Source organism: Lynx canadensis, chromosome D4 (assembly GCF_007474595.2).
Source record: "Lynx canadensis isolate LIC74 chromosome D4, mLynCan4.pri.v2, whole genome shotgun sequence".
Taxonomy (NCBI): Eukaryota; Metazoa; Chordata; class Mammalia; order Carnivora; family Felidae; genus Lynx; species Lynx canadensis.
This window is the reverse complement of record NC_044315.2, coordinates 80,073,195-80,088,150: the sequence shown is the minus strand read 5'-3', so window position 1 is coordinate 80,088,150 and position 14,956 is coordinate 80,073,195. Positions and strand designations below refer to the sequence as shown.

The 14,956-nt window shown below is 36.3% G+C and overlaps 1 protein-coding gene across 3 annotated transcripts in view; it reads left to right on the top strand.

Moving 5' to 3' along the window:
• The window catches only part of LOC115500039 (complement C5-like), a 42,219-nt gene that overhangs the window by 20,846 nt on the left and 6,417 nt on the right, over nt 1-14,956 (top strand). For 2 of the 3 annotated variants that reach the window (XR_004344328.1, XR_004344327.1), the window contains exon 15: nt 400-529. Coding sequence is in view for 1 of the 3 variants with exons in the window: in XM_030294344.1 (XP_030150204.1) it covers nt 400-529; nt 7,848-7,993 (276 nt within the window). In the remaining 2 variants the exon portion in view is untranslated. Of the gene's footprint in view, nt 1-399; nt 530-7,847; nt 8,452-14,956 lie in introns of those variants that run through there. The other variant, XM_030294344.1, reaches the window with a different exon arrangement.

The following is a 14,956-nucleotide window of genomic DNA, read 5'->3' as shown; positions in this document are numbered from 1 at the left end:
TAGAGCAACAAAACCTGGGGTCTGATCCCCCTCAAAATTTAGAGCTAGAAAAGGACCATGAGAGGTAGTGAATGTTTTGTTTACTCATTCATTCACTCATACATTTATGCAAAGGATATTTTATTAATTCAATGTACTGTACAAAGCTCTAAGAAGGGAGAATGTAAACTGTTTCCTAAGAAGTTCCATATCAAAGTTATATTGAATGAATTTTGATAGTATATATTCAAGAAGTGAAACCCAGTGAAATGCAGTAGGGTTTGGGAAAACCAGGGAACTAGATTTTAACATTTATAAGTGAGAGACTTACAACTAACATTATCCCCAATTCAAGAATTCCTCATAATGGCCACTAACTGTTTTTCTTGGGGGGTGGGGAATGATTTCCTTTCTCAACAGATACTGCAATCTTTTGATAAAAGTGGCCAGGACTGTGGAGGAAGTGGTGGCAGGAATAATGCTGAAGTGTTTGACTTAGCAGGACTCACTGTCCTCACCAATGCAAATGGAGATGACTCCCAACAAGATGGTAATTAACTGTTTTCAACCAACTAACCTGAATATTTTTGTTATGAAAATACACCTCTTTTCCTGGACCCATACTAATTCTCCCTCCAAATCCTCCCTGTTCCACTGCGTAATTTTTTTAACTAAAAAAAAAAAAAAAAAAAAAAAATTATATTATTGTGGTAAAACTCCGAACATGAGATCTACCCTACTAACAAATTAAGTGAGGTGTTAAATACATTATTGTTGACTATAGGTACAGTGTTGTACAGTAGATCTCTAGAGCTTATTTGTCTTGCTTAACTGAAACTTTATTCCTTTTGATTAGTGACTCCCTATTGTCTCCTCCCCCAGCACTTGGCAACCACCATTCCACTCTTTGATTCTATGAACTTGGCTATTTTAGATAGCTCATATAAGTGGAACCATGCTGGTTGCCTTTCTGTGACTGGCTTATTTCATTTAGCTTAATATCTTCAAGGTTCATCCATGTTAGTGCATATTGCAGAATTTTCTTCTCTTTTAAGGCTAAATAGTATTACATGTATACATATGCACACATATATGTTGTGTGTGTGTGTATATATATATATATATATATATATATATATATATATATATAATGTGTGTGTATATATACATACACACAATGGAATACTATACATACACACTCTTTATTCATTCCTCTGTTAATGGACATGTAAGTTGTTTCTATACCTTGGCTTTTGTGAATGGGTGTTACAATGAACACAGGAGTGCTAGCATCTCTTTGAGATCCTGATTTCAGTTCTTCTTAGATAAGTATCTAGAAGTGGGATTGCTGGATCATATGGTAGTTCTATTTTTATTTTTTGAAGAACTTCTATACTGTTTTTCACTGCCTTACTTTGCATTCCCACCAACAGCGTGTAAGGGTTCAAGTTTCTCCACGTTCTTGCCAACATTTATCTTTTTTTTTTCATCATACCCAGTTTGACAGATGTGATTTCTCATTGTGGTTTTGATTTGCATTTCTCTGATTAGTAACATTGAGTATTTTTTCATATACCTGTTGGCCATTTGTATATCTTCTTTGGAGAAATGTCTATTTGAGTCCTTAACCCACTTTTCAATTGGGTTATTAGGTTTTTTGCTATTGAGTTCTAGGAGTTCTTTATGTATTTTGGAGATTAACCTTTTATCACATATATAGTTTGCAAATATTTTTTTCCCTTTCCTAGGTTGTCTGTTCACTCTGTTAGTTGCTTCCTTTGCTGTGCTTTTTAGTTTGATACGATTCTACTTGTTTATCATTTCTGTTGCTGTTCTTTTGTTGTTTTATTTTTAATTTGTAGCTCCTCAGAAATATTTTTTTTCTTCAAATTTTTATTTAAATTCTAGTTAACATACAGTGCAATACTGGTTTCAGCAGTAGAATCCAGTGATTCATCACTTACATACAACACCCAGTGTTCATCATAACAAGTGCCCTCAATACCCATCACCCATCTAGCCCATCTTCCACCCACCTCCCTCCATCAACCCTCAGTTTGTTCTCTATTGTTAAAAGCCTGTTATGGTTTGTTTCCCTCTCTCTTTCTTGCCCCCCTCCCAAATGTTCATCTATTTTGTTTCTTAAATTCCACATATGAGTGAAATCATATGGTATTTGTCTTTCTCTGACTTATTTCACTTAGCATAATACACTCTAGCTCCTTGCATGTCATTGCAAATGGTGTTGCTGTGCTTTTGATATCATATCCATGAAATCATTGTTATAACCAATGTCATGAAGCTTTTCCCATATTTTTTCTTCTAGGAATTTTGGGGTTGTAAATCCTACATTTACATCTGTATTCATTTTGAGTTGATTTTTGTATATGGTATCAAACAAGGGCCCGATTTTATTTTTTTGCATGTGGACATCCTATTTCCCCAACACTATTTGTTAGAGAACTTCTTTCTCCATTGTGTACTCTTGGCACTCTTATTGAACATCAGTTGATCATATATGCATGAATTTGGTTTTGGCTCTCTATTCTGTTCCATTGGTCTGCATGTCTGTCTTTATATTGGGATCATACTGTTTGATTACTGTAGCTTTGTAATATCGCTTGAAATCAGAAAGTGTGATACCTCCAGCTTTATTCTCCTTTCTCAGGATTCATTTGGCTATTCATGGTCTTTTGTGCTTCCATATGAACTATAGAATTGCTTTTTCTGTTTCCATAAAAAAAAATGCCATTGGGATTTTGATAGATTGCATCTAATCTGTAGATCATTTTTGGTAGTACAAACATTTTAACAATATTAAGTCTTCTAGTCTGTGAACATGGGATGTCTTTCCACTTGTTTGTGTCTTCTTTCATTTCTTTCATCAGTATTTGTAGCTTTCAGCAAGCACATATTTCACCTCCTTAACTGGGTTTATTCTTAAGGTTTTTATGGAGAGGTACTATTGTAAATTAAATTGTTTTCATAATTTCATCTTTGGATAGTTCATTGTTACTGTATAGAAACACCACTGATTATGTAGATTTTTTTTATCCTGCAACTTTACTGAATAAGTTTATTAGTGTAATAGTTTTTTATGCCGTTTTTTTTTTTTTTTCTATATATGTAACCATTTTATCTGCAAACAAGGACAATTTTACTTCTTCCTTTCTGGTTTGAATGCCTTTTTTTTTTTTTTTTTCTTGCCTAATCACTCTGGCTAGAACTTCCAGCAGTATGTTAAATTGAAATGATGGAGAGTAGGAATCATTATCTTGTTCCTGATCTTAAAGGAAATGCTTTTAAGTTTTTTCTTTTTTTTTTTAATGTTTATTTATTTTTGAAAGAGACAGAGACAGAATGCGAGTGAGTTAGGGGCAGAGAGAGAAGGAAACACAGAATCCAAAGCAGGCTCCAGGCTCTGAGCTATCGGCACAGAGCCCGACAAGGGCCTCAAAGTCATGAACTGTGAGATCATGACCTGAGCCAAAGTCGGACACTCAACCGACTGAGCCACCCAGGCGCCCCTCTTTGCAGTTTTTTACCATTGAGTATGATGTTAGTATGATGTTACCTGTGGGCTTTTTATATATGGCCCTTATTATGTTCAGGTACTTTCCTTCTATTCCCAGTTTGTTGAGACTTTTTTATCATGAAAGAATGATGAATTTTGTCAAATGCTTTTTCTGTATCTATTGAGACAATTGTGTAGCTTTTATTTCTTTATTTGTTAATGTGGTGCATCACCGTGCATCACATTAATTGATTTTCATATGTTGAACCACCCTTACATCCCAGGTATAAATCCCACTTAGTCATGGTGTTTGAGCCTTTTCCTATGCTGTTGGATTCTATTTGCTAGTATTTTGTTGAGGATTTTTGTACTTATATTCATCAAGGAATTTTATTTTCTTGTTGGTGTCTTTGTCTTTGGTATCATGGTAATTCGGCCTCATTAAATGAGTTTGGAAGTGTCCTTCCTATTTAATTTTGAGAAGAGTTTGAGAAGGATTAGAATTAATTTATCTTTACATGTTTGGTAGAATTCACCAGTAAAGCCATCTGGTCTGGACTTTTGGTTTCAGGGAGGTTTTTGATTATTGACCCAAAATCTGTACTAGTTATAGGGTTTTTTGGTCCTTCTGTTTATTCATGATTTAATCTTGGTAGGTTTTATGTTTCTAGGAATTTATCCATTTAATTTCTTCTGAGTCATCCAGTTTGTTAGCATGCAACTGTTCTTAGTAGTCTCTTATGATCCTTTTTATTTGTGTGGCATTAGTTGTAACGTCTCCTTTTTCATTTCTGATTTTACTTATCTGGGTCTTCTTTTTTTCTTAGGCTAGCTAAAGGTTTGCCAATTTTGTTTATCTTTTCAAAATACCAAGTCTTAGTTTCATTGATTTTTTTTTTAATATTTCATTTATTTCTGCTGTAATCTTTGTTCTTTTTTTTTTTTTCCTTTTTTTTCTTTTTTTACTGACTTTGGATTTGGCTTGGTCTTTTTCTAGTTCTTTGAGGTGTAACATTAGGTTGTTTATTTGAGATCTGTCTTCTTTCTTAAATTAGGCATTTATTGCTGTGAACTTCCCTCTTAGTACTGCTTTTGCTGCATCCTATAAGTTTTGGCATGTTGAATTTTTGTTTTTATTTCTTGAAGTATTATCTAATTTCCTTTTTGATTTCTTCTTTGACCTAATGGTTGTTCAAGAGTATGCTGTTTAATTTGCACATACTTGTGAATTTTCCAGTTTTCCTTCTGTTATTGATTTCTAGTTTCATTCCATTGTGGTCATAAAAGATACTTGGTATAATTTCAGTCTTCTTAAATTTGTTAAAACTTATTTTGTGACCTAACATATGACCTATTCTGGAGAAGGATTGTGTGCCTTTGAGATTAATATATATTCTGCTGTTGTTGGTTAGCATGCTCTGTATATGTTTGTTAGGTCTATTTGGTCTATAGTGTTGTTTAAGTCCTCTGTTTCCTTATTGATTTTCTGTCTGGATGTTCTACCCATTATTGAAAGTGTGATACTGAAGTCTCCTCCTATTACTATATTGCTGCCTATTTCTCCCTTCAGTTCTGTCAATATTTGCTTTATATATTTAGGTGTTCTGATGTTAAATGCATATTTAGTTGTTATATATTCCTGTAGATTGACTTTATTTATCGTTATATAATATCCTTCTTTGTCTCTTGTGACAATTTTGACTTAGTCTATTTTGTCTAAGTATAGCTGCCCTTGCTCTCTTTTGATTACCATTTGCATGGGATATCTTTTTCCATCCTGTACTCCCACAACACATTTCTGATAAGCTTGTCAGCACTCTGCATGAACCCCCCCCCCTCCCCCCACCAGCATCCAAGTCCCTCTAAGGAAGAGAGTCTGTCTTAGGTCAGATTAAACTGCTTCCGGATCTTTTCCTTTCTTGCATTGCTTTAGGGCCCTGTGATCAGATCTCACTTGTCTTCTTGGGGAACACCTTAGAGGGGGTCTTGTTCTGTCAAACCACTGCCTGGTATGCCTTTCTCCTATCATTTGCCATAAAAGCTCAAGCTTCACCTTTTCTTCCAACCCCATTCCCAAGCTGGCCTTGGAGAATGACCTCTCCCCCTGTGCTAATTTGCTAGGGTTGTCAAAACAAAGTAGTACAGACCAGGTGGGTTAAACAACAGAAACTGTTTCCCCACAGTTTTTAGAGACTAGAAGTTCAAGGTCAAGGTGTCAGTAGGATAGATTTCTTCTAAGCCTTCTCTCCTTGGCTTACACATGGCCACTTTCTCCCTGAGTCCTCACACAGTCTTTCTTCTGTATGTATCTGTGTTCTAATCTCTTCTTATAAGGACCCACCCAATATTGGATTAAGGCCCACCCAATGACCTAATTTAACTTTAATTACCTCTTTAAAAACCTCATCTCCAAATATTTTGAGGTACAGGGGGTTAGGACTTTAACATATGAATTTGTGGAGGAAAACTGAATTTAGCACCTAACAGTCCCTTTATACTCCGTCTGACATTATAATATTAATAGAATGAAACCCCTATTTCATGTCTTTCTTTTTTAATTCTTTTTTAATTTTAATTTTATTTTTTTTAATTTATATCAATTAGTTAACATATAGTGCCACAATGATTTCAGGAGTAGATTCCTTAATGCCCCTTACCCATTTAGCCCTTCCCCCCTCCCACAACCCCTCCAGTAACCCTCAGTTTGTTCTCCATATTTAAGTCTCTTATGTTTTGTCCCCCTCCTTGTTTTTATATTATTTTTGCTTCCCTTCCCTTATGTTCATCTGTTCTGTGTCTTAAAGTCCTCATATGAGTGAAGTCATATGATGTTTGTCTTTCTCTGAGTGACTAATTTTGCTTAGCATAATACCATCTAGTTCCATCCACATAGTTGCAAATGGCAAGATTTCATTCTTTTTGATTGCCAAGTAATACTCTGTTGTGTATATATACTGCACCTTCTTTATCCATTCATACATCGATGGACATTTGGGCTCTTTACATACATTGGGTATTGTTGATAGTGCTGCTATAAACATTGGGGTGCATGTGCCCCTTTGAAACAGCATCCCTGTATCCCTTGGATAAATACCTAGTAGTGCAATTGCTGGGTCTAGGGTAGTTCTATTTTTAATTTTTTGAGGAACCACCATACTGTTTTCCAGAGTGGCTGCACCAGCTTGCATTCCCACCAACAATGCAAAAGAGATATTCTTTCTCCACATCCTCACCAACATCTGTTGTTGCCTGAGTTGTTAATGTTAGCCATTCTGACAGGTGTAAGGTGGTATCTCATTGTGGTTTTGATTTGTATTTCCCTGATGATGAGTGATGTGGAGCATTTTTTCATGTGTCGGTTGGCCGTCTGGATGTCATCTTTGGAGAAGTGTCTATTCATGTCTTTTGCCCATTTCTTCACTGGATTATTTGTTTTTTGGGTGTTGAGTTTGTAAGTTCTTTATAGATTTTGGATACTAACCCTTTATCTGATATGTAGTTTGCAAATATCTTCTCCCATTCTGTTGGTTGCCTTTTAGTTTTGCTGATTGTTTTCTTTGCTGTGCAGAAACTTTTTATTTTGATGAGGTCCCAATAGTTCGTTTTTGCTTTTGTTTCCCTTGCCTCTGGAGACATGTTGCATAAAAAGTTGCTGCGGCCAAGATCAAAGAAGTTTTTGCCTGCTTTCTCCTCAAGGATTTTGATGGCTTCCTTACATTTAGGTCTTTCATCCATTTTGAGTTTATTTTTGTGTATGGTGTAAGAAAGTAGTCTAGGTTCATTCTTCTGCACGTCGCTGTCCAGTTTTCCCAGCACTACTTGCTGAATACACTGTCTTTATTCCATTGGATATTCTTTCCTGCTTTGTCAAAGACTCATTGGCCATACGTTTGTGGGTCCATTTCTGGGCTCTCTATTCCATTGATCTGAGTGTCTGTCTTTGTGCCACCATATTTCATGTCTTTAGATTTTTGTGATATCCAGGATAGGGACAGGATTTTACTGACTTTTGTTGTTTCCTAACTGGGAGACAAAAGGCACTCACTAAGTGTTTTAAACAGATGAACAAACACCTTAAAAATGTGTGTATTTGATACTTTCTGTCTTATTATGTTTGAGCTTCTTGAGGTCATACTTTAGCAAAGAACAAATAATAATAGTGCTACCAAAAAATATGCTTACTCTGCTCTTGTACATCTCTGTTTTACGGGTATACAGATCAGAATTGTTGTGGGAAATAGAACAGATCTCTGATAAAATATACACAGTCCATTCTGTGAACTGGTAATTTAGATAATCTGATGGAAGCATTTATTCTGAGGTATGTTCTCTCTCTCTCTCTGTTTTTTAACAGGTGGATTGTTGGAGAAAATTCCCAGATCAAGAAGAGAATTAAAAGAGAAAATAGAAAGTCTAGGTGCTCCAAAGTTTCATGTTGTTTTCAGAGGTTATGATGAAGTGATCCAGGATCTGCTACATTTTCTCATTCTAGCTAATTGATGTAGACCAGATGAAAAGATCTGTAGGCACACCCAGCTTTTGATCTTTATACGAGTGAAGCAAACTGGTTAAATTAACACACATTTACTTCGCAGAGTCTTAACTTAAAAGAAATAAGTCACCACCATAGCCATTCTCTATAGTGATGATAGAGTTGCTTTCTAATTGTCTCATAGATCTTCCTCTCTCTCAGAGTAGCTGGTGCAGCAGTTAAATGTGTAGCTTCCCCCCACATTCTCACAAAAGCTAGGTCTGATGAACTTTAGGTTGAAATAATAGCTAATGCTAATTGAGGACTTACTACATGCCAGGCACTGTGGATGCCTCATAATCAGATTTTCTCCTTGAACACTCACACCAATCTCATGCAGTAGGTACTCTTATTACCTCCATTTTCCAGATGAAATCATCAAGGCCCAGAGAATTTAATAATAAGTAACATGTCCAACATCTTGGGCTAGTGAGTGGCATAGGTCAGATTGACAGCAGAGCCCACTACACTAGTGACTGCTGTGCTCTGCTGGGCACTACTTCTATCCTTTGGATGTTCAGAACCTGTCCGGGTCACTTGGAAGATGTGTGTGAAAGAACTGATTTTAAATTTTTTTTTTTAACATTTATTTATTTTTGAGACAGAACTGATTTTACCAATGTTTATTTATTTTTGGGACAGAGAGAGGCAGAGCATGAACGGGGGAGGGGCAGAGAGAGAGGGAGACACAGAATCGGAAACAGGCTCCAGGCTCTGAGCCATCAGCCCAGAGCCCGACGCGGGGCTCGAACTCACGGACCGCGAGATCGTGACCTGGCTGAAGTCGGATGCTTAACCGACTGCGCCACCCAGGCGCCCCTAGACAGAGAGAACTGATTTTAATATAGCACTTACATTTTAGTTATACTATCAATAATGTCAAGGAGTTACAGATATTGTGCTTTAGTATTAACGATGATAATATTGTCATTAGTATATGTCATTAATAATAATGATAATATTATTAGTAGAATAATGATGATAATAACATTATTATAAAGCGCCCCTCCATTTCCAGCAGGGATTTGCCACAAAAGCATATTTAGAAGGCATCACATAAAACAATGTGTTTAGAATTAGAGACCAGGTTTGGGTCTCAGCTTACTACTTACAGCTAAGTGATCTTTGCCAAGTTAAATGGAGATAATTTCTCTCTGCTCTGCTCTTAGGAGAATTGAATGAGATCGTACAGGTAAAGCACTTAGCTTAGGAGGAACTAATGTTTAATGCTTTATTCTTTTTATTTTTTATTGCTTTAAATTTTTTGATGCCTATTTATTTTTGAGTGAGAGAGAGAGAGAGAAAATAAGCGAGGGGGGGGGGGTACAGAGAGGGGGAGACACAGAATCCAAAGTAGGCTCCAGGCTCTGAGCTGTCAGCACACAGCCTGATGCAGGGCTCAAACCCACGAACCGCGAGATCATGATCTGAGCCGAAGTCAGATACTTAACCAAATGAGCCACCCAGGTGCCCCAGTGCTTCATTCTTTTTAAAGCTCTTTCTCACCAAAGCCACACTCTGACCTAGGCTAGGCAGAAACTATAATCATTTAATGATGGCAAATGAGTTTCTGAAAACTGAACTGTGTTGCAAAGTCCAGATGACTGGAAGAGGTGGGGCAGCCACAAGTGTCAGAGCTTCTATTCTGTGGCCCAGTGGCCTTTTCACTACATGATGCTGCCTCTTAGCTCCAGCCCCGGCTCTGCCTCTTAGCAGCTACACCCACTGGGACAAGTCTCTTCCCCTATCTGTACTATTATTTCCTCCTTTCTAAATGACAGAGAAGACATGACCAAGTCTAAGGTCCCTTTCAGAGGTTTTTGAGAAAACAGGAGGGCAACCTCAGTGAAAGTTCTTACTCTTCTATTCACTCACTCAGACTTTGTGCTGGCTGGCTTGACCTTCTTGGCCAAGTGCGTGTCCAGGGGAGAGTGACTGTACAAGGGCTTTGAAACCATATCCTGTGAAAACATGGTCCAAATAAAAAAGCCTCAGGGATGTTTACTGGAGAAAGGATGAGATTTAGGTAGTCATGATGACTGTCTTCAAATATTCAAGGAAGTGGTGGTTATGTGACTTTTGCTGCACAAGAGGATTAATTCCATGAGTACCTATAAAGAAATAGGAGTGAGAGTTTCATTTAGAAGATGTCAGGAAGAGTTTTTCAGCAATTAGAGCTCTCTGAAATGGAACAGGTTGCCTGGAGAGGAAGCAGCTTCCCATTCTGATAGCTGTTCCAGCAGGGGCTGGTTGACCATTGGTGCTGGAGGGGGTGGAGCCGGGGGTACCAGGGAGGAAGATGAACCAGAGCCTGTGAGCCTAGCCCCAAGACTTTGAATCTGTACTTGACTAAGAGCAGTTGTATTATCTCAGCATCCACGTTCAAACACCCATTGATCCAGAAGTGCTGTTACGACGGAGCCTTTAAAAGCGAGGAGAGCTGTGAGCAGAGAGCTGCAAAGATTACCCTTGGCCCACGTTGTTCCAGAGCTTTCTCTCAGTGTTGTGAGCTGGCAAATCAACTGCGGGAGGAGTCGTCTTACATCCATGTAATGATCGGAAGGGATGGTATGTGTAAGCGCTCCTGTTTTGTGTGCAGTACGGTAAGAGGGTGCCAAGCAGAGTCTGTGCTGCCATTGGAAGAAGTACTTCCAAATTTGGCTTAATGTAGAAAAGATGAAGTATGAACTCCTGCCAATTTGGCTTGAAAAAAACAGAGTGGTCAGTGGCAATAATACTAGTTTGGATACCACTAGTCCCACTAGTCCCACTGACCAGCTTTCTCACTAACTCAGTGTGTAGCGTTTGCAGGTCGTTATTTATCCTCTAAGAGCTAGTTTGTGAAATGGAAATATTTGACTGAATGATTCTGTGATACTCATTTTGTACACACATCATTGACCACACATGATACTTAAAATCTTGCAAAAAGACAATAGGAGACTTTGAAGAATCAAAATATCATTATTGATTCTGCCACAAAGCATAACCAATAAGAAATTTTAGAAGTAGAAGAAATCCCAGTAAGTATATACAGAAGAGTTTCCTTTACTTCAATTTCAAATGGTTTCATGGAAAATCCTGATGAGTACAACTTATTACAATTTTGTTTAATTTTAATAACCTTTTCCACCTATTTTCCTTGGTTTCATCTGAATTCTCCTTAACTGCCCTACTGTACAGATCATGCAAGTTAAGGCATGATCATAATTAAGAAAAATATTGCAATGTTTGTTTAATCTGGTGCTTTAAAAAGTCAGTAACTTTTAAATTTTTTAAATTTTTTATTTTTAGTTTTTTTCCAATTTTATTGAGATATAATGGGCATATAACATTGTGTAAGTTTAAGGTGCACAACATAATCATTTGGATTATGTATATATTGTGAAATACTGTTTACCACAGTAAGTTCAGTTAACATCTGTTACCTCTCATACTTACAATTTTTTTCCTTGTTAAATAACGTTTTTTAAAAAAAGGATTTAATAACTTCCTTGTGCCTTTCCATGAACTTATAAAAGTGTATAAACAAGTAAGCTCTGAAAAATATTTTAAAATATAAAACTTATCTTAAATCTTCAATAATAGTGATATTGCTGGGAAATCCTCCTAAACTTATGAATGCATATGATTGAAATATTTTTATTAGTTAAAAAATATATGAAAGTAATATAACCTATAGGCTTAAAAAAGCCAAATAATAAAATTTAGAGGAAAATCAACAAAATATTTAAGAATAAACATTAAAAACACCTCTGTCAGTTGACTGTTTTCCTTATGCTCTGCCTTGTGTTCCCATGACTTATTCATTGCCTGTCTGGAGAGGCCTGTACCTCCCTCTCCCCTTCACCCATTTTTTTCTAACTCCTTACTTCCTTTCCCTCTGGCAACCATCAGTTTGTTCTCTGTGTTTATAGGTCTGATCCTGCTTTTTGTTTGCTTACTGTTTTGTTTTTGTTTTGTTTAGATTTCATTTATGAGTGGAATCATATGATATTTGTCCTTCTTAGCCTGACTTATTTTACTTAGCATAATGCCTTCCATGTTAATTCATGTCCTCTTTTCTTCTCAAACTTGCCAGAGCTTTCTCTATTATATTGATCTTTTTAAAGAAACAATTTTTTAGTTTTGTTGATTACGTCTATAATTGTTTTCTGTTTTATATGGTCCATTAATCTCTACCTTCTACTTTTTTTTTGTTTTATTGTTCTTTTTCTAACTTTGTAAGTTAATTACATTTATTTTTCATATGAATTATTGATTCAGGTGTCTCCTTGTATTTTTTACAGTTTTTGCTGTATGTACTTCAAAGCTGTGTTCTTAAGTACATAGTTTATGCCTACCTCTTCTTTTTAGCAAAATATAACTCTATCCACATAAAATATTTTTTTACCCCATTTAAATTGTTCTGAATTGTTTTATCAGAAGTTATTATTTAACTACTAGCTTATCTTTTGTCAGTATTTGGCCTGTATATGGTTTTCTATCCCTTTATTTTAAACTTTTCTCTATCACTTGGTGCTGTTGTATAGCTTTTAAATCTGTTTCTAGATAAGTTTTCTTTTCTTAACCTGTTTTGAGAATGTCTAACTTTTAATGAGATATTTTAAGCCCACTCAAGTTTGTTGAGTTTATACTTATTCATGTTCTCTTATATTTTCTATTGAATATGCTTCCTTATTGTTTCTTTATATCCTTTCTTACCTTTTGTTGATTTGCTTTGGCACATCCTTCTTTACACTTTTATTAAAAATTTGCACTAGTTTTCATTACAAAAACAATACTGTAATAGAAGAGTGTGAAGTACAAGGTAAAAATTCCTGACCCCTGTACTACCTGCTTTCTAAGTAAGACATTGCCATTGTTTAAAATTTTTTATCTTTCCAGAAATTTTCTCTGCCTATGTAAATATTTATGTCTACACCTGTAGCTGTATCTCTGTATAACATTTTGTTTTATACCTGTGGGAGGTTACCATTCTGTATTTTGCTTTTTGCATGTAATGCATATTAGACACCTTAAATCGAGGGTTTTATTTTCCTATTTTGATATTACAAAAATTAAATGTTTGATCAAATTCATTAAAATATTTAATTTAAAGTTAGCCATCATGCTTTAACATGTAACTCTATTGTATGTTATGTTTACCCTGTGTTTTCATATTTTTAATTTAGATGCACCAAGCAGGTACCCAATAATGTTTGAAAGAAGCACTTTTTTAGAAAACAGGTTATGGGAAGTACATCATGTCTCTAAAAGGTATTCTAAGATTTTATTGTCTTTTCCTTAGGAATTTAAAAAAATATTCAAATATGATATATAAGTGGTCTGTCAATCTTCAGAGGGTTTCTTTGATTATTAAAGATAGCACTGACATTTGATCAAGGTTAATTTGGTTGGCTATTGGGCTGGTTTTTCCCTCAGTAGCAGGGTTAACTGAGCACTGATCTTTGTAGAAGAATGCCATTTCACTTACCTTGAACTTATACTGAGCATGTAGTTTGGGGTGATATCTGGGCATTATACTTCTGTGTAGTTGTTTCAGTACTTCTAAACAGACTCTGGTGTGTAACAAACACACCAACAATGTATATCATCCATTTAGGTATGTATTTCCAATGCTATTTATCTACATAACAAATAAGAGAAGGCAATATTTTCCTTGTATTATAAACACACGCTGTAAATAACCAATTATCCATAAGGTTTGAGAAATGATCAGTTTTTCTTCAGTTATCATGACTTGCCTGATGTCCAACAGCCTCCTTTACTCTCCCTGATTCCAGCTCTATCCACTTCTCTGATTCACTCTCTAAGCACAGCCACCCATGTGATTATGTTAAAATCCAAATCTGATCATGCCATTTCCCCACCTAAAACCATTTCTCCATGACCCATCAGGCAAAATCAATGTAGATTAAGACCCTCTCATCCACTGCTCTTGCCAATGGCTCCAGCCCATCTCCCAGCAGCCCTTGCCACTATCCTTTATTGTGCCCTCTGTGCTCCAGCAGTACTTGGTCTGTGCAGTTTTCTTACCTTTTCCTGGAAATCCTCTTTCTTAACCCTCCACTCCTAACAAAAGGCATTTCACATTTGACAACCAACTCAGACACTGGGTTCACCAGAAAGTGGCCCCCAAAGAATTAAATGCTTACCTCTCTGCATTCTTACTGTAGTTTGTACATGCTTGTATTGAAGCCCTTATTACCTCTGTGATCATGTATTTGTTTACATATTTCTCTCCTCTTCTAGAATAAGTTATTTGAGGCAGACAGCTTGTTACTTATCCCTGTATTTAGTCTTAGGACTGTGCCATGCACATGATAGGCACTTAGGAAATGTACGGTTTAGACTAAATGGACTTTGATATTCTGAAAATTCCTTTTTGTTTCAATTGTTTTTGATTACTCTACTTTTCTTAAAAGTAGAGTTCACTGAAAATAATATAATTTTAATTTGATAACTTATCACAGCCCTTTCAGTTTATAAAAGTAGGGCAATGAAAACAAAACATGGGAGTATGTTGAACCATGTCTTAATCCATCTGGGCTGCTATAACAGAAAACCACTGACTGGGTGGCTTATAAACAAGACATTTATTTCTCATAGTTATGGAGGCTGAGAAGTCCAAGATCAAGGCACTGGCAGATTTAATGTTCAGTGAGAGCCCACTTTCTGGTTCACGGATAGCCATGACAGAAGGAATGAGGGAATTCCCCAGGACCTCTTCTGTAAGGACACTAATTCAGTTCATGAGGGCTCCACCCTCATGACCTAAGCACTTCCCAAAGATCTCCCGTCTAAATGCCATCACACTGGGGATTATATTTCAACGTATGAATTTTGGGGGGGATGCAAACATTCAATCTATGCCAAACCATATGTATATGCCTGTAACCAAGCATTCTTGACCCACACAGCGATTTCAT